The sequence below is a fragment of the Aptenodytes forsteri genome, unplaced genomic scaffold (assembly GCF_000699145.1).
Source record: "Aptenodytes forsteri isolate BGI_AS27 unplaced genomic scaffold, ASM69914v1 Scaffold29, whole genome shotgun sequence".
In the NCBI taxonomy this organism is placed as follows: domain Eukaryota; kingdom Metazoa; phylum Chordata; class Aves; order Sphenisciformes; family Spheniscidae; genus Aptenodytes; species Aptenodytes forsteri.
This window is the reverse complement of record NW_008794520.1, coordinates 2,570,878-2,594,313: the sequence shown is the minus strand read 5'-3', so window position 1 is coordinate 2,594,313 and position 23,436 is coordinate 2,570,878. Positions and strand designations below refer to the sequence as shown.

The window sequence follows — 23,436 nt, the reverse complement described above, 5'->3', positions numbered from 1 at the left end:
TAAAGGAAAACAGCTGGGTAGGTTTCATCCCGCTATCAGTAGATGTAGACAATGTATGTGTGAATATTCAATACGGAAATATTTAATACTGGGAAATCATTAAGACAGGGGAAAAAAATGGTCTCTATATAGGAGCTCCTGAAGTTATTGCTTGCAAAATTCAACTGAAAGTTTTCAAGGAAAATCTATCCTCCTCTTCCAACAAGAATAATATTTATCCATACTTTCATTTCTGTATGATGTTTTTAAATGTACAGAATGTGCCAAATACAATATTATTCCTCCTTTCTTTAAAATAAGGATGTATTTTGTATATAAAAAGTCTTTAAATAATGTTCTGAGTTATACGGCTAGCTATCAAAACTCACTCATGAGTGCTTTCCGGAAACAGAGGTACTGGTGGTGGGGAAATCCGAAACTCTCCTCTCCGTGGCCGAGACGTCGGACGGCTGGTAGCTGCTTCCAATGGCTATGGCACAATAAAAAAACTGGATTTATACGTATGAAATTATAAACAGATGGATCCATTTTCTTCCCAGATGCTTACAGCGCACATACGGATATTAAGCATAGGAAGTTTTCAATCTGGACAAAGTGCTCTTTTGGAAAGGCATGAATCCCCTTGCTGCAGGAAGACCTTGCACAAAACCCGGGGCTCGCCGCCAGGACAGCACGGCTTCGCGAGAGCCGGGGCTGCTCGGCCAGCAGAAAACCCCACGGGACAAGGACTGCGGAGGCTTGCCTTTAAATCCCACCTTTGTTCTAAGACTGGTGGAAATCAGCCCAGGCTCTCTTAGTATTTTTTTGGAGCTTGAATATGGTATCAAACAGCAAAGGGGGGAAACCTGAGCATGGCCATGTTCCAATATGAGCCTGCAGCTCACTATACATCCCAGGGCTTAACAGGACACAGGGAAAAATGCTTAAGGAAGTGCAAAATCCAGCACAAAATAGGGTAAAACAACAACTCATAGACTAACCAAGCTCACCCGCGGCAGTGCTTTCCGGAGCTGGGCGAGAAGGGGCGAGCCGGCGCTCCGTGGAAGGCCCGAGGAAACGTCCCCACGCTGGGGCCACCGAGGAGGGTGCCGAGGCTGGGGGATGAACTGCAGAGCCGGGCGCTGCCCTTCGGATACCAGACCTCGGGTTTTCTGCAGCCACGCTGCTGCTCCCAGCAGCTGTGGCAGAGGGAAGGGACGTGTTAATGTGAGAGCCCTGGGGATGCATTTGCTCCTGGCAAGCCCCAGGCACAGGATAAGGACTCGGCAGCGCTGAGGTTTTCAGTAAGTTCATGTGGAGTGGGGCAAAGTCTCTGTTTCTGAGAGCTCTAGAAACAGCTGCTTGCGAAGCAAATGAGGGGAAGATGTGGGGCCCAGGGATCTCGGGTTTGTTGGCCCGTGCAGGTTGTTGGAGCACAGGCGTCTCACCCCATCTAGCCGAGAGCAAACCCACCCGGTGTGGCCATGAGCGTGGGTTAGCGACCTCACACCCCACTACAGCACCACTCAGGTGGGACACACAGCTCAGGTGGGGCTGAGACCTCGCCTTTGCTCTGCAGCTGGCACCAAACCAGCCAAGACATTCTACAGCTGTAGTTGCCCACCCTGCAGAAAACACAGTGATAAGGTCCAAAGACCTTTTTTTTTTAAGTAGAAAATGTTGGGGGTTTTTGACCAAATTGTTTTTTCCATTGCTTTTTCCTGCTTTCAGCAGGGAATTTCAGCTAACCACCCAAATAATAACAGAGCGCATGCAAAACGCAGCATCTTCTCTGTTTCAAGAAAGCAAAAGCCTTTCTATAAAAGGCTTTTTAAAGCTCTAAAACAAACCCATGGGCCAGCAAAGCTTACCTCCAAAAGCGCTGTCCGTGGCAGGCAATGCTGTGAGCAAAGGGCTTGTGGAATCCCCTGTGACATCCCTGAGGTGTAGTGCCATGCGGTTTGCACCAGTCTGGGTACTGGAAGCTCGGGGGGAGGACTGGGGCTGTCCCGGAGATCCAGGGAGGGGGGTGCTGGGGAGGGGCTGCAGCATCCCCCCACTGTTCCCCGAGGGGCTGGGTGAAGCGGCCATGGTGCCCACAGGAGGGCTGCTGTGTGGCTCCGTGCCTGCCCAGCCGCTTGCCTGTCGAGAGGGGCCGCCGGTGCCTGCAAGGCAATAGAGGAAAGCAAATGAGAGCACAGAGATGGGCTGAGCTGCCCACCCAGCATCTTCTGCTGTCACCCTCTGCCTCCCCCCACAGCCCACAGTCCCCTTGCCTGTACTCTGCCTACAGCAACTTCGTGTTTGGGAGCTGCACCGAGTAATTCCTAATTACTAAGGCCAGGAGAAGCCACATGGATCCTCCTCTCCACCCTCATGCATGAAGCAAGCCAGAAAACTGCCCTGAGCACATGGTGAGGATGGAGGGATGGATCCAGCGCCCAAAGATCTAGCAATGCAGGGAAGCCAGGCTTAACCGATGCCCATTTTCTCCAGGGAACAGCATCCACCTCGTTCCCAGGCTGAACTGGGATGGCTCACCTGGGGGACGAGTCTCCGCAGAGGAAGGCGGCAGCACCATCCTTGTCACATTGTCGAACCCTGCCACGTCCCAGGTCACACGGCGCCTGCCCAGCGTCCTCTCGGCTGAATCGGTGCTGATGGATGCCAAAACCTGCGGTGTCCTCTCAGCAGCTGCAGGGGTGCCGGGAGAAGCCAGAGCCCTTTTGCCTCTCTCCTGGCTGCCCGCAGCATGGTGATGGCTTCCAGTGGCTGGAAAGCAATGCAGAGAGAGTCATGTTCCCCCTGGACCACTTAACATGACTCAGCTGGGGTGGCAGCAGCATCAACCGCAGTGGTACCCAGCCCTACCATACGCAATAGACAGGGTCGCAGCAGCATCCCCCGTGTTTCCTCTATTTAACATAGAGCACACTGCAAGAGGGACTGCTGGGAACAGAGGGTTTCTGTCACCAAAAAATATTGGTATTTCAAAATTTGTCTTCATTTGTGCATGGCAAGAGAAACACAGATTTTTTTTAAAACACTAAAAATGCACAAGGCAGTAAATAGCTTATGCCAGGACAGCCAGCAGCTGGCAGCCTGGGTATGTCAGCTCCACACTCTAGTCCCTAAGCAGGAAAAAAAATGAGGAATTAAAAAATTAAAGACAACCTCTATGCTCATATATCAGTGAGACACTTACTTCATCTGGGGATATTAAGAAAAAACCTGAAATGGGGACAGGACAATCAGCACAGCCTTGACCTGCTGGTGTGGGAAACAGGCTTTGATTTAGTGCATGCTTAAGAAAGTACATTAGTTTACTCATGATCACAGTGCCACTAAAAGTGGTGAAGATTATGAACAAGCCCAAAGGTAAGTGTTCACTTGCATGATCTCCACATGAGGACCTCAGCCACAAATCATGACGCAGCTGGTCAGGCATTTTTAACTTGGGCACCCTTAATCTAGGTTGAGTTCGCAATGGGGTTCAGCTCCTCCCGGGAGGGGGCGTGGGGATACAGGGGGGTCTCCGCTCTGCTTTGAGGTCCATGGATGGGCAAGACTCTCTGGGGTGGCAAATAACGACAGCGGCAGCTCCCAAAAATCACCTTCATTGTAACTTTAAAAAAAAAAATCCGTTTTCCTGGGATGGGATTTCTTCCCAAAATCTGAATTTCTAGCAATAGGGCGAGAATCCTTCCCAACCCACCAGCTACGCTCGGTTCATGGGCTGGGTAAGGCAAACAGGGACTCTCGCGTTGATAAAACTCACCGGGAGGATGGCTGCGGGCAGGCAGACGGGTTGCTGTCCCGGCAGACGGGCTGTCTGGGGGCCCTGCTCCTGGCGGGGTGAAATCCCCACCGCCGGTGGGGGGACTGATGTGCTCCGTGCCCCCGCCCGCCGCTGGCACCGCACCATGCCTGGCAGGCAGCGATGCCTGCTCCCTGCTCCCGGCCAGCATCGTCACCAGCTCCATGCTGTCCACAAGAGCACCAGAAGTCCTTATCTCCATGTCCGAACTTCTCGCCTGATGGCTGCTTTCGATGACTGAAGGGAAAAACAAGAAAAAATTAAAATCCCATCAGTGTTGGATGTGTGGGCTCGGCTTGTTGCAGTAACACCGAGGCCAAGCTCTGATCTCATTTACACTAGAGAAAATTTTGCATAATCAAAACACAGACATGAAATTTATTTTTGGATTCACACCAGTGGAAATTAGATTGGTCTGTGGGGCCAAATGCTGAAACCCCTGTGTGTTAGGAGAAATAAAGGAGAAAAAAAAAAAAAAAAAAGCCTTAAACAAATAACCGATGGAGATATGTGCAGTGTGGAGTCCATGGGAGGAGTCTGTACGTCTCCAGAGTGATGGCCAGCTGGAGCCCAGCATGGCCCATGTGCCCCACCCCGAGGGCGTGATGGGAGTGGGGAGGGCCCCGCAGCTCTTCCCCTCTCTCTGCCCGGATGGTGCTTGCTGGACACCTGACCTCAAATCCCACTGCCTCCAGACAGCCAGTGGGAAGCTGTGTGAGAACTGCAGGGCAAACAAGAGGGTTGGCATAACCCATTCAGCCACCATGAGGCACCAGGACAGAAGAGATCAATATATGGTCTGGATTACACTGGCTATCCAGGTTCTGAAGCACCCCAAGGTGATGGACATTTTGGGGTATCTGATGTTAATGTCTACCAGAACATGAGAAACAAGATGGAGAAGAAGTTTGTGTATCTGCAGGTCCATTTTCTGTGAGCAAATGTGGCCAGAGCCCCTGCTCCATTCTAAAAGTGTTTGGGTCTGCTCTCTTGCTCCTGCTGGAAGGCTGCTCCAAACTCCCACCTCTCCCATCATCCAGAATAATTTTCTTTTTTCATTGGAAAATGAATAAACACATTTATGGAATAAATGCTGGTTTCCAAGCCAGCATTACCCTTTAGCTTAGCTAGCTCTTCCCCTTCCTCCGCTTGCTCCCCACCGTGCTGACGTGTAACAGCAGCAATCTCATCCCCTCTTTGCACAAGTTTCTTCTGCATTTCTACCATCTGCTGTATCTCATGGACACAGAAATGACTTCTCCCAGGAAGGTCAACAGTCATTACATGCTTTACGGGATCTCCAGAAGCACACAGATGGCTGTGTGCATTTCTAGAGTATAAACATGTTCCCAAATCAGGCCCTAAGCAAGGACTGAAGACGTTACTCAGTAGCCAACTTCTCGGCTCATAGCGCTGACTGCCAGCAGCAGCAGCAGTACTCGGTCTGGTAGCTGTAGTTTCAGCCTTGGGTCTGCCATCTAGCCTGATACTGCCTGGAGCAGAGCATCTACTGACAGCTGCCATGAGCAGTTCCAGTGAGATTTGCCAGGGAAATTGGGGGTTCCAGCTCGCGGTACCAGCCAGGGCTGCACAAGGATTTCCCTGCACATCAGTCACGTGAAAACCAGCAGCGACTGTCCCTGCCCTACATTACAGCCCCAAGGCTTGGCTGGCACTGCAGCCTCAGATGCTCTTCAAAGTCCACAGCAAGTAAAAATGAGTCCAAATCACGGCTGTGTCATCTGAAATGGTGAGATCCCAGTTTTGCCCATCTTCCTTATAACCAAAACTCAATCTCTGGGCTGGAATAGCCCACAGCATGCTCCACTCGTTGGGTGGGCAGAGTGGGAGCCTGGCTAGAGAAACTGCAATTTAGGGTGGCAGGGTCTGAAGCCTCTCAAGAAACTGAGAGAAGTCATATAGGGAGAGGAACTCTTCTCCACTTTGCAGCTCGAAGATCCACCAGGCTACAGGACGTAACCTGCCTGGCACGCACACAGCATCTCAGATCAGGGCTGCGGATGATACACAGGCAGTGGCTAAAGGCACCACTCAGTCTCTGCCCAAAAGCTCTGATGTTCAAGGTTAAGCCTTGCACATCTGTCCTTGGCCTCCAAGCACTTTCTGTAAGAAAGCTGTGCCTCGGAGAAACTCCCATGGGACACCTACTCCTCCTTGCCTTGCGTGTCTCCTTTGGGGTTGCTGTACCTGCCACGCCAGAGGTAGCAATTTCGGAAGCAGTCTCCTCTCTCCTTCTGCAATAGCTTCAGTGGGAACTCACCAAGAAAAAAAGAGATATGTAGGTAGGACAGTCTGCATTTCGTCCCAGGAGTCTGAGCACCACAAGGCCCAAGGAGACAAGAGCTGCCGTGGAGCAGAGCCCCTTGGGTACCTTTAATGACAGCCCCAGCAGCGGCTGCGATGCCCACCTCACCGAGCACACTGAGGTCTGCCATTTGGAGCCTGCCCTGTCCCATGAGCCAACTCCTGTCCCATGTAACAAGCTGCTTATTGTTGCCCCTTGGACGAAGGGATGCAAAGTCGCAGGGGATGCTCGCTATGCTCATTTGCAAGCCAATACCCAGCCTGTAATTGTAGCCTGCAAGTCCATTTATAGCAGCCCTGATGCTGAAAAATTTGGGTGTGCTGGAGGGCAACACACCGTATTTCCCTCCATTCCCCTCTCGCTAAAAGCTTTCAGCTGTGCAACCCACGCTTACTGTGCCCCAGCAGCCGGCTTTGCTACACAGAAAAAGGCAAAGCAGCAGTTGCTTAAAGAAACCCTCAGGGGATGAGAACAGACAGAGGGAAATTTGCTTTCTCAGGTTGCCAAGTCATTTGTCAACAATCACTCCAGCCAGGCACGCTAAAATATATAGTGGGGCACTGCAGCAGGCATTTAATTACTACTTCTTAAAAATAACCCTTGAAATGCCAGCAAGCAGTACCTTCAGCTATGACCCCTGATTGAACGGCAACTGGTTTGAAAGTAAAATGCTGCTGGTTGCTCCTCTGGTTGTTGTTCGCCCTGCAAATCCACCCCGGAGTTTTCTCTATCCTCTTTTCGCCCCACAGAGCTGCTGGGAATAAAATTAAGCAAAACCCTTCCCCTTATCGTGGGCGCCAGCAAACCTGACTTTGAGTGCAGCCAGGGAGTGGACAGGCTGAATAAGAAGGTATTATTTACACAGGCTTTTTAGAGTCATCTGGCATTTTTAACTCTGCCCTGCAAGGTATGCCAGGCCCCAGTGCAGGGAGGAAAACCTTCTGCCAGCACAGCCTCAGCTCCCCGGTTTGGTGGGTGCAGAGCATGAGCCATGTTGGAAAATCCAACCCACAGCATATAGTAAGGAAAGCCAAAAAAATCAGGCTGCTCAACAAAATAGACGTGAAGTCTCAGCTCATCACAGAGCCATCAAGCCTGCCAGAAGCGCAAGACAACTGCAATCTCCTCTTTGACTTGCCTACAGAAATTAGCCTTCAAAGATGACCCTCCACTGGAGCGGATGGACCAGATGCAAACTTCTTCCAAAAAAATAAACGTGGGACCATCTGGCCTCCCCTGATGCATTAAAGGCTTAAAGCAGAGCAGCCCTTTAGTTCAGGTACCGATTTGTCACTAACAATTTCGTCACATCCTAAGCTGCCAACTGCTTTCTGTGTTTTAACTCCATGCAACCGCAGCCGCCAAGAGAATTATTTGACTTCCAGCACAAAACCCTCCTGCCACCCGCTGGACCGGTGTTTTCCTTCCCAGTTAAAACTAGCAGTGATGCTCACCAGACAGGTCGAGGCTCGGAGTTACTTTTTCTTCGCAAGCATAACAAGTCCGTGGCTTGCTGGGAGCTGAGTTATAATGTGGCCAGGACAAACAGATCAAGTTCCAGCTGATTTCTCGAGGCTTTGGGTTTGCCCCTGGCAGCCCGGCTGGATGTCTACCTTGTGAGACTCCTGAAAAATCCCTTTTGGACCAGTGATTTTTTGTCTCCATCCCTGGGTACAGCACGGGCATTGCCCTGGCCAGGAGGTGGCTGCTGCCAGGGCAACATCATGGTGATGCTCAAGGCTCAACCATGGGACAACACAACACTAAAAAGCACAGTACTGTAAGTTTTCAGCAGTGGTCACGATTTCGCACGGACATTTTAGGGCAGGGAGTGAGGATGGATGTATCCTGCTAATGCCAGGGGAGCAGGATCCCCGCAGACAGCATTTGGCAGGAGCAGCACAGCCAGCCAAGGCGTGCCACGAGCTATCCAGCCCCGCTGCTTTCCTGCAGAAGGGATTTTTCTCATCAAAGGGCAGAAAAATACTCCCTTGACTGGGGAACGCAAATTTAATCTGTGTTTGTACACGAGGAAAGCCAAGAGTGGTTGCTTGGCTGCCCAGAGCAGCCCTTCACCCCAGAGCAGACCCTCCTCGGGAGGGTGGTGATTCCCCGGGGACCGTTCCGGTACGGCCGCCCATGTGGTGGCTGTTTTGCCAGGGCTACGGCCACCCCGGGAGCATCCCATGCTGAGCTGAGCGCGCATGAAGCTAAAGCAGGCTCCTCCCGAGGACAGGCAGCTATAATTATAAAGCCCACATCTGTTAACATTGCATAATCTTAACATCATCCGACGCTCGCAGAGGGAAAAAAACTCAGCTCAACTTAGAAAACTCCTTGCCGGCTGTAGGAAAAGGTTAGGAAGAAAGGCAGGCTGTGAGGGAGGAGAAGCAGGGAGCAAAGCCGAGGCTGCCGGCCTCGCAGCGGGTGGCACGGGTGGCTGCCGGTCCCCATCAGGGCTGGGGCCGGGCTCTGCGCTGTGTTTTGAACGGCTGCTGCGGATGTCGGGATCATGGGTGGAGGCCAGTTAGGAGCCAAGTGAGTTTGTGTGAACAAAAGCTACAGCCCTAAATCTGGACTGTCCAGGGCTCTCTGGGATTTTCAATTTCCTTCCTTGTTCTTGCCCTGAAAGAAGCAGTTCGAGACGGGGGGAGAATGGGGGGGGGGGCTGAAATGGAGCTTAAAAAAAAATTTTCATACTTGAGACGGGTCAGTTGAGCGTAAACACGTTGATAATATTGCTTGGAGAAGGTCCCTCGTGTGCACTAAGCACGGGAAGAATGCGAGAGGTCTTTAACCACATGCAGTCAACCCTTTTTTGCTAATTCTTTCAATATTAATAAAAGGAATTATTCAGGCTGGATGAAGAAAGGTGGTAAACAAGGGTGGATGGGGAAGAGAAGAGGTGCAGGAAAGCCCTGCTGGTGCCTCCCACACTGCTGTGGGGCTCGATTTGCATGGGGTGCCCTGTAGACACATCCCCCAGCAGCGCCTTGCTCTGGTCCTTACGCTCCTCATCCTTTCCCCAATGGGTACCACACAGTGCAAGACAGCAATTTGCAGGACGTTAAATCATTTTACCCATAATACGAAGGATTTATGCAGCCACCAAAGGTGGCTGGAGCTTTAATATGTCAGCTCGAGAAAGGTGATGGGGGCTTAATGCCAGCAGCAGACCCTGCAAGCTCTGAGTGCCAAGGGGTGGTTAACACCTACCCAGCTGCTACGGGTGATGGATGCCCATGGGGCTGGGGACATCGGCATCATCCTCAGCCCTCCCTATGCTGGGCCACAGCACTTTGCTTGCAGTACTGCTTTATGAGACAAAAACACACTGCATTTCCACACCACCTCCCCTCCGAGACCTGTAAAACCACGGAGGATGCTAAAGGCCATTTTTGCTTCCTACCCTTTTTTTCATGATCCCAGAGCCTGATGCTCAGAGATGCCATAAGAAAAAAAAAGGATCTAATTATTGCTATTAAGAGCAGTACCCTAAAGCAGAGAAACAGGTACTCTAAAATAAAGAGCACACAGAAACCTGTGGTCATTACCAAAAGTGTGGGATGCATGCTTAAGGCCTGCCTGCAACCAGGGATAAAACCTGCACAGTGCAGGTTTTATATAGTATAGGTTTTATAAGTCCTGCTTATCCAGTGGTTTCCAGCCTGTTAATTTTGGTGTCCTAAACATCTCTCTGGGGAGGTGCAGGCTCCCAGATCACCAGCTCAAGCCTATGAAACCCTGCGTTTGTTACTCATCTTTCTTGGACAGTTTGGGTTCAATCCACATATCCCTGGGACTCCATGGACTCATGTTGCCTGAAAACCACCATCCCAGGGCCCAGAGCAGTGCCTTAAACCTCTTTTCATGAGCTTTTGTTTTTATATAGCTTTTGGCAACTGAATTAAAAAAAAAAAGTCCTGTTTTATTGTCGAGTCTTTGGAAAACTCGTTCATACATGTCCACGTTCATACAAGTCCACTTCCAACAGGGATAAGCTGTCTCATGACTACCCCTACTCCCAAAAAAACCTATAACCATGCCGAGACTCTAGTAAAATCCCAGTTCATCCATCCATACAGCCAGTGAAGTGGGAACCAAGCCTCCAGCCCCAGAGGGGCCCTGGGACCCGTGTCCCTCATGCCTTTCCCGAGCAAAAAGCCCGAAATAGCTGTGTTCGCTTGCTTGCTGGCTCATTTATTTTCTACTTCAAAAGTATCCCCTCTGGCGTTGTCTCCCGGTGTTAATGCTGGAAAAGCCCCTGCAGCCCCAGGGGGTGTGAAGGCAGCTCTGCCCCAGCACCAGCTGACGGGGCCCAGGAGCACTTACCAAAGGGATTTCTTTCTCACCATTTTCAGTAAACATTAATAAAAATAAGCCAAAAGAAATCTCCCAAATGGCACGGCTCTCTAAGCACTCACATCTCCTCTCCGTCCCTTCTCCCAGCACCCTGCAATGCTGAAATGTCTCCAACCACCCTGCCTGCACCGCAGATCCCAAATGCTAAAACCCAGCAACACCTAATTCACTTCTAAAATCCTCCAGGCTTTTCTGTAACACCCTGCAGAAATGTTACAGAAAATATCACCCATGCAGTGCTTCTCCTTCCTCTTTCCAGGGTTTTTAAAGTCCCCTGGAAGCTTTGCTTGGCGGGAAGGCAGCGGTACCCTCGCTGGTGCTCGTGAGGGCAGAGCAAAAGCAGTGCAGGGACCCAGCCCGATGTCATTTTAACTTGTGCTCCCATCCGAGGGCAGTGCTGCTGGAGACTGTCAGACGGCTCGGGGAGGAAGTCTCCTGGCAGGGCTCCACCAAAGTGGAGTTGCTAGGTCACTGGAACAATAAAAAGGCAAGAAAAAACATCCTGGCTGCAAAAAAGAAAGGGAAAAAAAAGTGAAAAAGCCATGGCAGTGTGTACAGCGCTGGTTAAGTGGAAAGAAACAGGGCTGGAGAGGGCAGGACAATGCCGCTGCTGGCTTTTGTAAGCAGAGGACTTTAATTTCTAACATGGACCTTTCTCCAGAGGTCTCACATGAATAATTCCAGAAACCTGGAATTTGTCTGCAAGGTTTGCAATTGGTAAAAATCTCACATGGGGCTTGCTAGAACAAAATTTCCAGGGGAGCTAGCCTGCTGCTGCTATGGAGAGATTAATTACTCTTTGAAAGTTAACTAGGGCATCACACTCCATCATAGAGCTTTCTTGCACCATCACACGCCCCCAGCAGCTGCCTGCGTCCACTTAAACTGGGTAATATAAGAAAACTGCCTCCAAGCAGAGCTATATTTCGGTGGTAAGGGGATGAGCAGTCTCACAAAGTGCAGAGCACTGTGCAGCCCCGGGACTCGGGCTCCTCGATAAGGAAAGGTGCTAGCAGTTTAGAAGCTGCAGGATGAAATTTTGCTATCTGAAAAGTTTAATTTCCAGGCCAGAAGGGAGCATTAGCTCATTCTGTCTGACCTCATGTATAACCAAAGTCACTCTGTGTAGCTTATTTACTCCCAATAGAAGGTCAGTGACTTGTATTTAACTTAAACGGATCTTGCAGGGAAAAAAATCCAACTATTGATATTTGTGATTATTTGGGATTGTGCTTAAAACCACAAGAACTACGGGCCGAAGCACAGGTTTTTCTGCACAAAACCTCAACGCGCGTCAAAAAGCGATGCCCAGCAGTGTGACGTGTACATGCAGCAGGAGCCGTCCACCCCAGGAGCCGAGGACTCCATCCCTTTGCAGACCCAGGAGTAAACAAGGCGGTATTTTCATGTCAGACTCTGGAAACAAAACCACAGGTCCCTACTCCAAAGTCATCTGAGCCCAGGAGCTGCTTCCCACAGCCAGGAGGGGACAAAAAATACCGGGAAGATGGAGGAGGGAGTAGGAAAAGGGGTGCTGCCACACTGAGAGGCCACACCGGGAGCAACTGGGGGCTGCCACAGGCTCCCAGGAGCCAAGTGATGTTGCCCACTGCTGCAGGGTGGACTTTGGTCCAGGTGTCTTGACCAGAGCTTTGCTCCAGCAACGCACTTAAGAAGAGCTCCCCGGGAAACTATTCTCCGTGCTTCACACTAAGCACACGCCAAAGAGCTTTGCTGGCCAGTGGCCACACCAGGGATGATGACCAACCTGGGAACTGAGTAACTTCTCAAGGACGTGGTGGGGACGAGAGGGGTGAAGGGCCCTCTTGGATGCAGGAGGATCACAAGGCCACCAAGGGGTGGATGCAGTTTGGTGACGCACAGGTACAAGGCTTGCTGGATTCTTCTCTCCACGTGGACTAGCAAAACCCAACCCCATCCCAGGGGAAAACTGACAGCAGCCCAAGCCTTATACCCAGGTCTCGCCTCCCACCTGACAGTGGGATGCAGGGCATGATGTCATGGCAGTGGGAACCACAGATCCTCTCGTGGCTCCCACTCTTCCAGCAAGGGATGGTGAGACTTGGGAGGGGATGAAGAAAAAGGCGAACAGGCAAAAAAATAAAGCAGCTTAGAGAGAAATTAATCCCCAGAAGAGATAAGGGCCCCCACCTCCCTTCCCCCATCTGCTGCAAAAGGATGATGATCTAAATCGCATTTCCTAGATGACACCGCACCGATCTGCTGCCGGAAGCAGCGGTGGCAGCACTCAGGATGGTGCCGGACCTCCTTCTTCCAGGGGACGAGCCAGGTCCTTCCCCACTGGCACCCGCCGCCCTGTCACCGCTGCCACTGCGGAGGAGTGCCCCGGGGTGGCTGGGGCGGGCGTCCCTCCTGCTGCCCCGCGCCGCTCTCCCACTACCTCTGCAGTCACACGTTTCCTTTCTGAGAACCAGGGGGGAAAGGATCTACCATTTCCAGTGCCTTTCTGCATGTGTTTCAGGGAGGCTGAAAACAAGACGCCTTCTTTCGGCTGCTTGTGGGTCTCTGCTCTGCAGCAGGCAGTCCCGCGGCCGAGCCCTGTGGCCAGCAGTGGAAATGGGTAATGGAGAAGGGCAGGATTGGGCTGTCACCCTCCGAGCTGTCACTGAGGACTCACAGGGAGTCAGGGTCAGGTCACAGCCTACCTTGATGCATACGGGCACTGTGTGCTGAGCAAGGCAGCCCAGCAGATCAAGAGGCCAGAAATCTGCATCCAAACCCCATCTGCCCACACACTGACCCATATTACCAAGCATAGAGCCACCTCACACCAACTGCCTTGGCACGTTCTTGTCATCAAGTGACCATCAACTCTGGTCTTAACCCAGCATGCGATGCAGTTTACCCAGCACCATACGAACTCCAGGCATACCAGCAATTTGCAGGACAGGATTATGAGGATCTCTGCACCGTACGGACTGTTCTCAGAGGCCACGAAATTGCTGGTACTCCCATTCCCCAGGTCAGAAGCCTCCTGGTCCTCATTTGGCTTTCTTCATGCATTGTATTTGCTCCATGTCCCTCAGAAAAGACCATCTTCGTGATCATTCTGCACTCTCTGATCAAGTTTCCCTCCTAAGAAACATCCTTTCAAAGGGCTTTTATCTGCAGGGTTGGCTGCCAGTCTAATACTGCAGCCCCATTCTGTATTTGCTGAAAGAGCTGATAATGTCCTAAAAAGAATTAACATTTAGATGTTAGTCCTGTAACTGAATCCGAATCAAACAATGATGGCTGTTCAAATGCCTAAAGCTACTCAGGGGTATTTTCCTTTAAGCTCTTCCAAGCTTGTACTAGGGGTAAGGAGCTTTCTAAAGATGCCTTTGTGAGCACCAGCTACTGAAATCCTTCTCCTTGTCCCTCCAGATACAGATACAATTATGCCCAGCTCCGGCACAAAGATAATGGCCGAATTACAAGAGCACTATTATGCTCCACAATCAGGCTCCTTGATTCCAATTGACAAGGAAAGCAAATCATGCGCAGTTGGTTTGCTGATGTTTTCACTCCTGGAAATTCATTCCCATCACAGGGGTAGAAATTAGTTCAATACCCAGGGCTACCTTTTGCGTTACCTCCCCAGAGTGCTAAATTACCTTAACTTGTCAGTTCATGAGATCTTACAAGTTATGCGGGTCAAACCTGGCCACCACTTGTATGGGATATCTTTCTTTGCAGAAGGTTTAACTACCAGCTGCTACAGTTTCCCTGATAAGAAAGTGTTTTCTTACCTATAATGGCACAGATGTAGCAGGACAGCTATTCAGAGATGCTGTGAAACCCTTCTCTGGAGTAGATTTTTAAAAATGTGTTGGACAAACATCTTCTGGGGTGTTCCTGCAAGGGGACATGTCTTGAGATCCCTTGGGAGATGTCTTGAGATCCCTTCCAGACCTGCCTTTTGCTTTTATAGAGTACTCAAAACCAAAACCAAATGAAAAACCCCTCAAATATCCAAACTCCAACCTCTGCTCCCCAACTCCAAGAAGTGCTGTCCTCCCTCCAGAACAGGTCCTGCCACCCTGGGTGGGCTGCAGTACCCCTTGGCTAGGCTATCACTGAAGGTATCTTTCCAATAATATATTGAAGCCAAATCTTCAATTTTGTGTGATTCATCCCCGCTTCAGTGAAGTTCAACTGAGTGTGACGATTCACGCCGGTCCTCGGGGCTTAAGAGATTTTCCACAAGAGGAAGGGTGTTAACGCCAGCGTCCTAACAAGCGGTGACATGGATAATTGTGCTCTATAGATCCAAATTCCTCTTGTCACTCCAGATGCAGAAGTGCCCTTTAGCACGCTCTTCAGGAAAAAAAGAGCCCTCCTTTACTACCAGCAATCCGAAGAGGCCTGCCCATCAGTCCAAAACTCCTGCATGAGGTTTCTTCCATGGTCTGGATATCCCTGAAGGAATCTGAAGGTGGTTCTGGTAGCAGAAATGACAACGATGTCTGCTTTGTTATAGAGGCAAGAGGTCAGACTGATTCCTGTAACGGCCTTTAAAACGTCTGCCGTCACAGCATGATGAAAAATGCTGAGAAAAATGCCCTGGATGTGTGTGCACAACACGATGTCCTCTGGGAGATGCAGCCTGGGCTTCACCCCTGGGACAACCATTAGCCCTGCCGAGTTAACCCTTCATGCACAGTTTGCCCACCTTTCTATCAGACCACTTAAAATTCCTCCTCAGTCCTTTCCTAGCTGATTTCATCCCAGAGCTAAATTAGCTCAGGGTTAAAAAGAAAAGGGTATTTTCTCCCAAACTTCATCTGCAAGAGCCTTGTTGCCATCTAACCACTGTGCAAAAGGTCCCTCAGACATCTCCGTGTTTGCCTTGGCGAAAGACAAGACCACAAAGGTCACGGTGTTTCCAGAGGGTTTTTTGGAAGCACTGACTTCGGAGCCCAAGATGGAGTGCTCACACAGAAGGGCCAAGGGAAGGACCTGCAGCATCTGTTGTACTGCAAGTGACACGGTCACCCTCAAACAGCTTAAACTGGCCATACCACGGTTGGGGTGCTGCAAAAGCAGTTTTAAAGTCCTCACAGCTTTACGTCCTTGCGAAGAATGAAAAGGCAGGTGGAATTTGCTTCTCGCAGTGGAGAGTCAATCTGCCAAGGTCAAGGCGCTTACAAAGTAGTCGGACAGCTGGACAGAAAACAACTGGGTTTGCACCCAGTTTTCCTGCTGCATTGCCCTGCACCTCTTTGCGCACCCTCTCTTTTCCTAGCAAAGCAAGACGATGAAGATGGTTGCACTTCTCCTGCAGACACACAGGCAGAGCCCTGCCAAGCAGGAGTGTCTGAAACGGCCCCTCCGTCTGGACTCAAAAGCCTCTGGAGATCAGCTTTGAGCTAGTGGTGTTTTTAAATACAGCCAACCTGGACTTCTTGTGTGTCTCCTGGATTTGCAGCTCACGTTTTCAGGGGGTTTTTATCTACTACCTCGACAGCCAGAAGCTCTTTTTCTCCCCCTCTAAGCGATTCTCCTGTAACGACAACTCCAGGAGTTGGGGTTTTAAGGAAAGACAGCCAAATCTTAGGAGGCTCTCGACAGAGATCCTGACTTTTGGCAGCAGTGCTCCCTCGCCCACAGCCGAGATGCTGACTGCAGCTCGGGAGATGCTTAAGTAACCAACTGCAAAGCTATTTATCAAATGACTCCAAGTCAAGGGCACGGCGGATGCAGAAGCAGATATAACCCCCCTCAACAGCCCTGCCTGCGCAGAGGACAGGCAACGGGGAATACCTTCATCCAAAGCCACAGAAGGGACTGGGAGCAGCAACATGGGAGCAGCGACAGCTTGTAGGATATTTCCTATAAGCACCCTGCTTATAGGAAATAGGTTGGGTTTTGTACTTCAGGCACTTTTTAAATGATATTTTTATATCTCATGCATTTTATACTGGTTTCTGAAGAGATGAAGCTCCTGAGACAGCTTTGTCTGTCCTCCTACATTGAAACAAATTAGCCTGGAAGGCAGAGACCTCCAAGACAGCAAGGTCCTACAGGTCCCATGAAGACGGGCACTTTGCTAGAGAAGACTCTAGTAAGCGTCTGGCTTGGGGAGCTGCTGCACCCAGGCCAAGGAGGGTCCCTGCGGTTTGGTTCACACCCTGGCTGTGGAACCTGTACACACTCGGCACCCACAGAGCCCAAAATAAAGCATGGCACACACTAACGCCACCCACCCTGTGGCAAGCAGAAGAGAGCAAACCACAGGTATTGCTCACAGAGTAACTTTATTACGTGTCTCTCCCTTGCATGGGTTTGCCCAAACACTGACAGCTCTAAAAATGAACCTTTTTCTCCCCTGGTTTTACACAACCAGACTTTTGACCCCAGCACCCCAGTCAGTGGAAACCTTGCCGTCGTTTTACCTTCCTCCAGCTGATCCCTCTGCTCACCCTGGCTCTGCCTGCCCCTTCTCCGAGCTCTTCAGGACCAGGGGTGACTGTCACCACGTCCAGCACCCAGCTGAGATAAAAACCAAGGTAACAGCAAAGAAGGGATGTGACCCAAGATCCTAAAATCTGCATTATAAACCTCACGGTATCCAGATCCTCCAAAAGGTCCTCATTTTAAGCAGGAACTGGATCTTATTCCCTTTTTCCCCGGTGCTCTCCTGAGCACTTCAGTAGACTGGGTCTGACAGCAGCGTTACTATAACGCAGGCAACAGCTACACTAACAGCTTGGAGGAGCTGAAGTTTACAGAGCTTCCTTTACTCAAGGGAACTGCATTTTTCTAAGATTATATTATTTCTTGGGCTGGTCGCTCAGTAATGCAACATCATTTCCCTTTTGGGTGGGAGAGTTCTCTCCGTGTCCTCGGACGCAAATGATTTCAGCCTGAAAGGATGAATGCGAACTCTCTGCATAATCAAAGAGCCGTAAATGAACCGTGCCCCTTGCTGAAGCAGTGGGATGTTATGGTGTAACACCTGGATATTAAAAATACGTAGTGATGGGTGCACACACATCAGCTGTATGTATGCAGAACAGGGTGAGAGGGAAGGGTGACCAGATGTGACAAAACCATTTTCTCCTGATAGGCATCCACAGACTTCATTCTTTCACTGAGCCTGTGCTTTCAGCCCTCTTGCATCTGCTCTGGATGAATATCCCAGCAAATGAACTTCTAATATTTATGGAAACAGCAAATTACAATGCAAATGTCGCAAAACTGCTCAGAGAAATAAAAATTTGAATTTGTAATCAGGTCTACTTCCACTGAAAATTGGATTCTGCCTTTTACACTCAGCCGATCAGGAAAGAGAAGAAACATATTGTATGACCTACATCTTCAATCGAATGTAAATAACAGGGCCTGTGGTGGGGGTATTAAGGCCTCGTGATGAGCTTGCTCACGAGCTGCAGGCTATGGATTTTGTATCGGACAGTATCAGGGGAATATTATGAACAACCAACCTTTAATTCACTTGGAGCACCTTCTGACCCTCTGGCTGGTCAGACTGCCCTGAAAGCTTCTTTGCACCATTGCAACAGCAGAAAGACACCACAACAGGTGCCAGGGTCCGGCCATGCCTCTTTCCAGAGGAGCTCTGTGCGTGTCCGAATGGATCAGCCCAGGCGTGAGCGGTGCTGTTGGTCTGCGCAGAGACACCCTGATCCACCCAGACCATCCTCACGCCCCATACCCCAGAAACTCTCTTGAAACTATGTGGGGAAGCAAAGCCAGAATCCAGAGGGTTTACACTGGCTATTTATGATCCACCCAGCTCGGGATCATTTTCCCAGGGTATTTAGGAGGTTGCAGCCCTGTCCTGAGCACCCCACACATGGCAGGGGCAGCCGGACTGGGCGCAGCACGCCGTGCCCCCTCCTGCCTCCCCGCAGCAGCACAGATACAGGCAGAAAGACAGCATTTTTGTGCTGCAAAAGGCAGCAGGCTCAGCCATAGTTGAGCCCTACCGCTCTGTACCTATCTTTATTTTGGAAATGGTACGTAGCTACCATCGATGGGGAACCCACAGCACTGGCCAATGGGTCCTTCCAGCAGCGACTCCAGGAGAGCTGCAGCCTTCGGTGGTGCCTTAGTCTCTACACCACAGCACTGAAACACTACTGCTACACTGACAGGTGCTATTGCCTTGATTAACTTGTTAATTGAAATAGTTCTTTATTCTGCGGGGTTTTTTATTAGCTTTGATGAATGCTTCATTAAAACCATCACAACCAGACTGATGCTACCAAGGCTTCAGTCCAACCACTTCCGTACAGCCATAAGAGCAGTGAGCAGGGCCAGAAACAGCTCCTGCAGCTCCTGGTGGCAGCACCCAAACAGGCAGCCAGCACGCACCTACACTCGGTCGGGCTTTGGTCTCCACTTTCACCCAAGGGACGGCTCAGCACCTGGTTTGGTAGCTCAGGGGACAGAGCAATCCCCTGCTCCTATTGCCCAGACACCTCCCAAAAATCCCTTTTGCAGGATTGCCTGAAACGCTGCAGGTTTGAAGAAGCGGCTTTACATTTCAGATGCACAGGCAGAGCCCCAGCCATGGCAGCATCCGTTCGAGTTTTGCACTACAACCACAGCAAGACCAACTGCCTTTCTAGCCTGGTACCACACCACACCGCTAAATGAGCATAATCCTCTGCCACCTCCTAGAGATGCGATGGTGATGGAGCCATTAGCCTCCGCACGGCGCTCAGCTGCTGTGACATGTCCCCTGTAGATGAACGGGACGAGGAGGATGAAGGCAGCAGACACAACAGCTTGGGAGCTCAGTCACAGAGGGTTTCTGACTGCCAGCCCAAAAATTGGGATCTGTAGGAGCAGGTGAAGGAAGCAAGTTGTCCCAGAAACCCCATGCTCCTCTAAACTCATCAGTATCTGCAACTTTTGATACTGAAAACAATATTCCCTAAGGAAGGCACCCCTACACCAGCAAGGCTGGCATCAGCCCCCGCAGACACAGCAGCAACCACCTGTCTCCTTCGTCCTCCCAGCCACGAGAGAAAATTAAAGCAAATTAAATTGTCCCTCTGAAGTGGTGATGGCTGCTGGAGCAGAGCGTGCTGTGAACACCTGCTGAATGGGTGCGGGCTGGCTCTGGCGGTTTGCTTACTGGGAGATTAAACTTTGTGGAGAGCCCAATAACGGGCTTTAGCTACAGCTATCCCCTTACCTGCTGTGCCCTGGTCACAGCTTAGCATTCGCATTCACTGCGTATGGAGGTGTAAATCAATACACATCACTATGTGGTCCCTGCCAGTCAGGTTACACAATTATCTCTTGGATCGTATCCATCTACCACTTAAATATCACGCAAAGTGCTTTCACAGACTGATACGAACCCAGCCGGTCAGTGCACGACCCTCGTTACCTCCAGGGGCTTGGGATGGGGAACAGGCAGGGAAGCTGATCTATTGCCTCCCTCTTTTTCTGAAACACCCCTTACCTGCTGTGCCCTGGTCACAGCTTAGCATTCGCATTCACTGCGTATGGAGGTGTAAATCAATACACATCACGTCCCTGTCCCTGCCAGTCAGGTTACACAATTATCTCTTGGATCGTCTACCACTTAAATATCACGCAAAGTGCTTTCACAGACTGATACGAACCCAGCCGGTCAGTGCACGACCCTCGTTACCTCCAGGGGCTTGGGATGGGGAACAGGCAGGGAAGCTGATCTATTGCCTCCCTCTTTTTCTGAAACACTTTTCTTTTTTCTTCTCTTTTCTTTTTTGATTTTAATTACGTACCCCAAAGGAGCAGAGCTAAATCTATAGAACTCCAGGGACTTCACGTTTGCAGCACACTAATCTCTTACAGCTCACAGAGAGGAGCATAGAAGATGCCAAGAAAAGAAAACCCTGCAGCCTATGGGTCTTTTGATAGCAATGCGGAGGCGCAGGAGGTGACCCTTCCCTGTCCACGTGCTGCAGGGGGAGAAGCATCCTTCCTGTACCACCCACGGTCACCTGAAATCCTATCAAAGCTAAACAGCAGCATCTTACACCTCTCTGCACGGAGAGCCGGGCTTCCGTCCCCCAGGAGCCATGAAATACGTACTGTGAAATTTAAGGCAGGTTTGGAGGCAATATCATACTTTTGTGCAAACGGGCATCCTCATAATCTTCTTCCCTTGCTCCTAAATTTGCTTCTTCCACACAGAGAAAGTTTCAGAGATAGAAAGTTAAAAAATACATAAATAAATGCAGACTGTTCTGCCCCTCTAAGAGGGTTGGAAAGTTTCTCCTAGCATCCAGCCTAAATCTCTGCTGCAAGCTAAGCTGATTCCTTCTCAGGTGATTTCACACCTTATTTCCAGGGCTCCCACTGGGGAAGCTACAAAGAAAGGCGGTAGCCGGCACGGGAGAGAGGAGGAAAGGACAGATGTACAGACACAGATGGCAGAAAAGCAGATCAGCTTCTCAGGGCAAGCCCATTGCTGGCAGCCTCGCACCAGAAGCAAAGGGAAAAGGGACATTGCAGAAACAGGGGGAGACCCCAGCCACAGTGACTTTGTCGGGGACTCGGTGCCACCTCCACTGTCCCCGTGGTGTCACTGGAATTATTGCCATTTTACCGATGGGAAACCTGAAATAAGGAGACCTGCAGGAGGACAGAGTTTGTAACTGAACCCCCGCCCAACCCGGGCTGGTGGCAGACGGTGCCCTTCGTCTCGCCTGGTGCCCACGTAAAACAGCTGCCAGGAGGAATTTCACGGAGGGGTTTGATGATGCTTTAACTCTACTGTCACCAGCTTTCTCGCTTCCTAGTTCATCTATTTTTTCCTATGTTCCTCCCCCCAGATTCAGCCTGTACTTTAAACAACACGCGAAAGCCATCTGTCCTCATTTCGTCACCAGACAAGCCCACGGTGGGTTTGGCAGGGAGGGGTGGCAGATGTGGTCCGAGGCGCAGGCAGGCCGGGGAAGGCAGCGAGGCTCCTCAGGGCAGCCCAGACCCCACCCTGCTCCCTCGCCCCACGCTTTGTGACAGACTCAAAGCCCCATTTCTACTCCCACTGCCTCGCCATCTGCTCGCTAAGCCCTGCCTGAGAAAGGGCTTTTGCCGCCTAACCTCAGACTCGTTTCAAATGGAGATGTAATCTTCATTTCCACGTAGGGCCAGGGTGATGGGTTCACAAGAAACGCTCCCCGCCCTGCTTCAAGCAAGCATTTTCAAAGGTGAAAAACATCTCAGAGCGTAGGAGCAGTGGTGAGACAGACAACAGGGATTTCTCAAGCGCCTACAGCTCAACCTGAAAGTGATTCAGGAGCTCCCATCAGCCCGCTCCCATAACGCCAAACAATTCCCTTGACTGACAAGCATAGAGCTGTAGCTAACAGCGAGTGAATCGCGGCTGTCAGGACCCAGCGTAATTCATGATGCCATTTGCTAGGGAGCGAGCTACTGCCGGGTTATTTATCACTCCTTCACGATGCATCCCCCGTTACTTCTGGATGGGGTTGACATGATTCACGAGCACCTGTAGCTGCTGAGCACGGGCAGCATGGAGCAAAGCCTCTGCCGCTGAGCCAGGCGGCCAGGCGCTGGTAGCCAGACAAATGGCTTTTCCAGCATGTGGACAGATAGTTCGAGCTTTTCAGACTCTTAACAAAGGAAACGCATTCCTCCGCTGACTCTCAGGAGTCATCAAGGTCACAGGAAAAGATGCCAGATTGAAAGCTGAGATGAAATTAAATATTTTTTTCTATCCACCGAGGAATTTGCACAGCTCTCATCAAATAACAGGCGAGCACTTTGCTGGCAAGTTGCAGATTTTATCTTCACAAGGTTGATAGTGGGTAAGACAACGTTCTTCTCTCCCGGTATAGAGGGCAAACTGACACTTGAAGTGGCACAAAGAAGTGGCTGAGCTGGGAAGAGACCCAAATCTCCTTAATTTCGGTGCTGTATCCTAGTCAACAGGCTGCTCGCACACAAACGCTGTTAGTTAGGAGCTTTCTAATCCACTGCAGGGTACATCTGAGTTGCTATCCCCAACTGTACATTTGGTTTAGCATGGATACATCTTACAAAGGCATGCTTTGGGTTTGCGAAGAAAACTAAAATATTATAAATGTGGTTTTGTCACATTCCCTGAAATTGTATAGCTCCACGAAAATAAACAACCTCGAGTACCAAAGCATGATACTCTCTTCACATCAGGAATTAAAAGATGAAATCTCACAGTCAGCTCAGGCAGGCGATCAATCTTGAAACCTACTTCAAACCTACACAGGACTATTTTGACATATTGGATTTCCTTATACCACCTGCAGACACCCAGCGCTTTCCAAACTCATTGAGAATTAGTCATTCTTAGAGCTATGTGTCTTCTTCGGTGGGTAAGTGAACCGGTTTACTGGGTGACACTTGAAATGAGCCCTGCTTGTTCTGGGAAAAATATGGTTTATCCTGTGCTGAAACCAAATTCAGCGTCGTTTGTAAAGCACCAAACTAGTCATTGCTCCTGATAACGACACTGTAGATGTGGCATGCCTGGAAAAATGTGACTTTATACATGACTAATCTGACAGACTGTAGGCGATGCAGGGAGAGAGAGTATTTATAGAAAGCTGATGGTATCTGTCCCCACACCTGGATGTGGGTCAGCACCTAAGGTGAGATGAGGGCACATCTGATGGTGAGCAGTAGGTGACTCAGACCCTGAAGACCACCTACGGGAGCCACCAGTTTCCCACTTGCGAAGCATTTTGGCAGGCAGACGAGTGTCGGCCGTGCCCCTGCTACCCACCAGAGCCTTCCTCAAGTTCCTCTGTGAAGTTTCCACCGCTCGCTTTCGAGTCAGTCCACGCAGCTACAACGCGTTTTACAGTTTCCCACCCGCGACTCCCATCCCAAACCTTCACCCATCGAAGCGCTTGCCTGTACCACGATGGGCTGGGCAAGAGAGGGATTATGGCGGGGGTGGGGG

General features: G+C 50.4%; 1 protein-coding gene across 1 annotated transcript in view; it reads right to left on the bottom strand.

The window, feature by feature from the left end:
• Positions 1 to 5,014, bottom strand: part of HEG1 (heart development protein with EGF like domains 1) — a 38,011-nt gene extending 32,997 nt beyond the window's left edge. The window contains 6 exon segments of the mRNA XM_009290998.2: positions 379 to 469; positions 981 to 1,178; positions 1,851 to 2,144; positions 2,521 to 2,751; positions 3,758 to 4,033; positions 4,912 to 5,014. Of these exon segments, the coding sequence (XP_009289273.2) occupies positions 379 to 469; positions 981 to 1,178; positions 1,851 to 2,144; positions 2,521 to 2,751; positions 3,758 to 4,033; positions 4,912 to 5,014 (1,193 nt within the window).
• Positions 5,015 to 23,436: the final 18,422 nt, after the last annotated feature.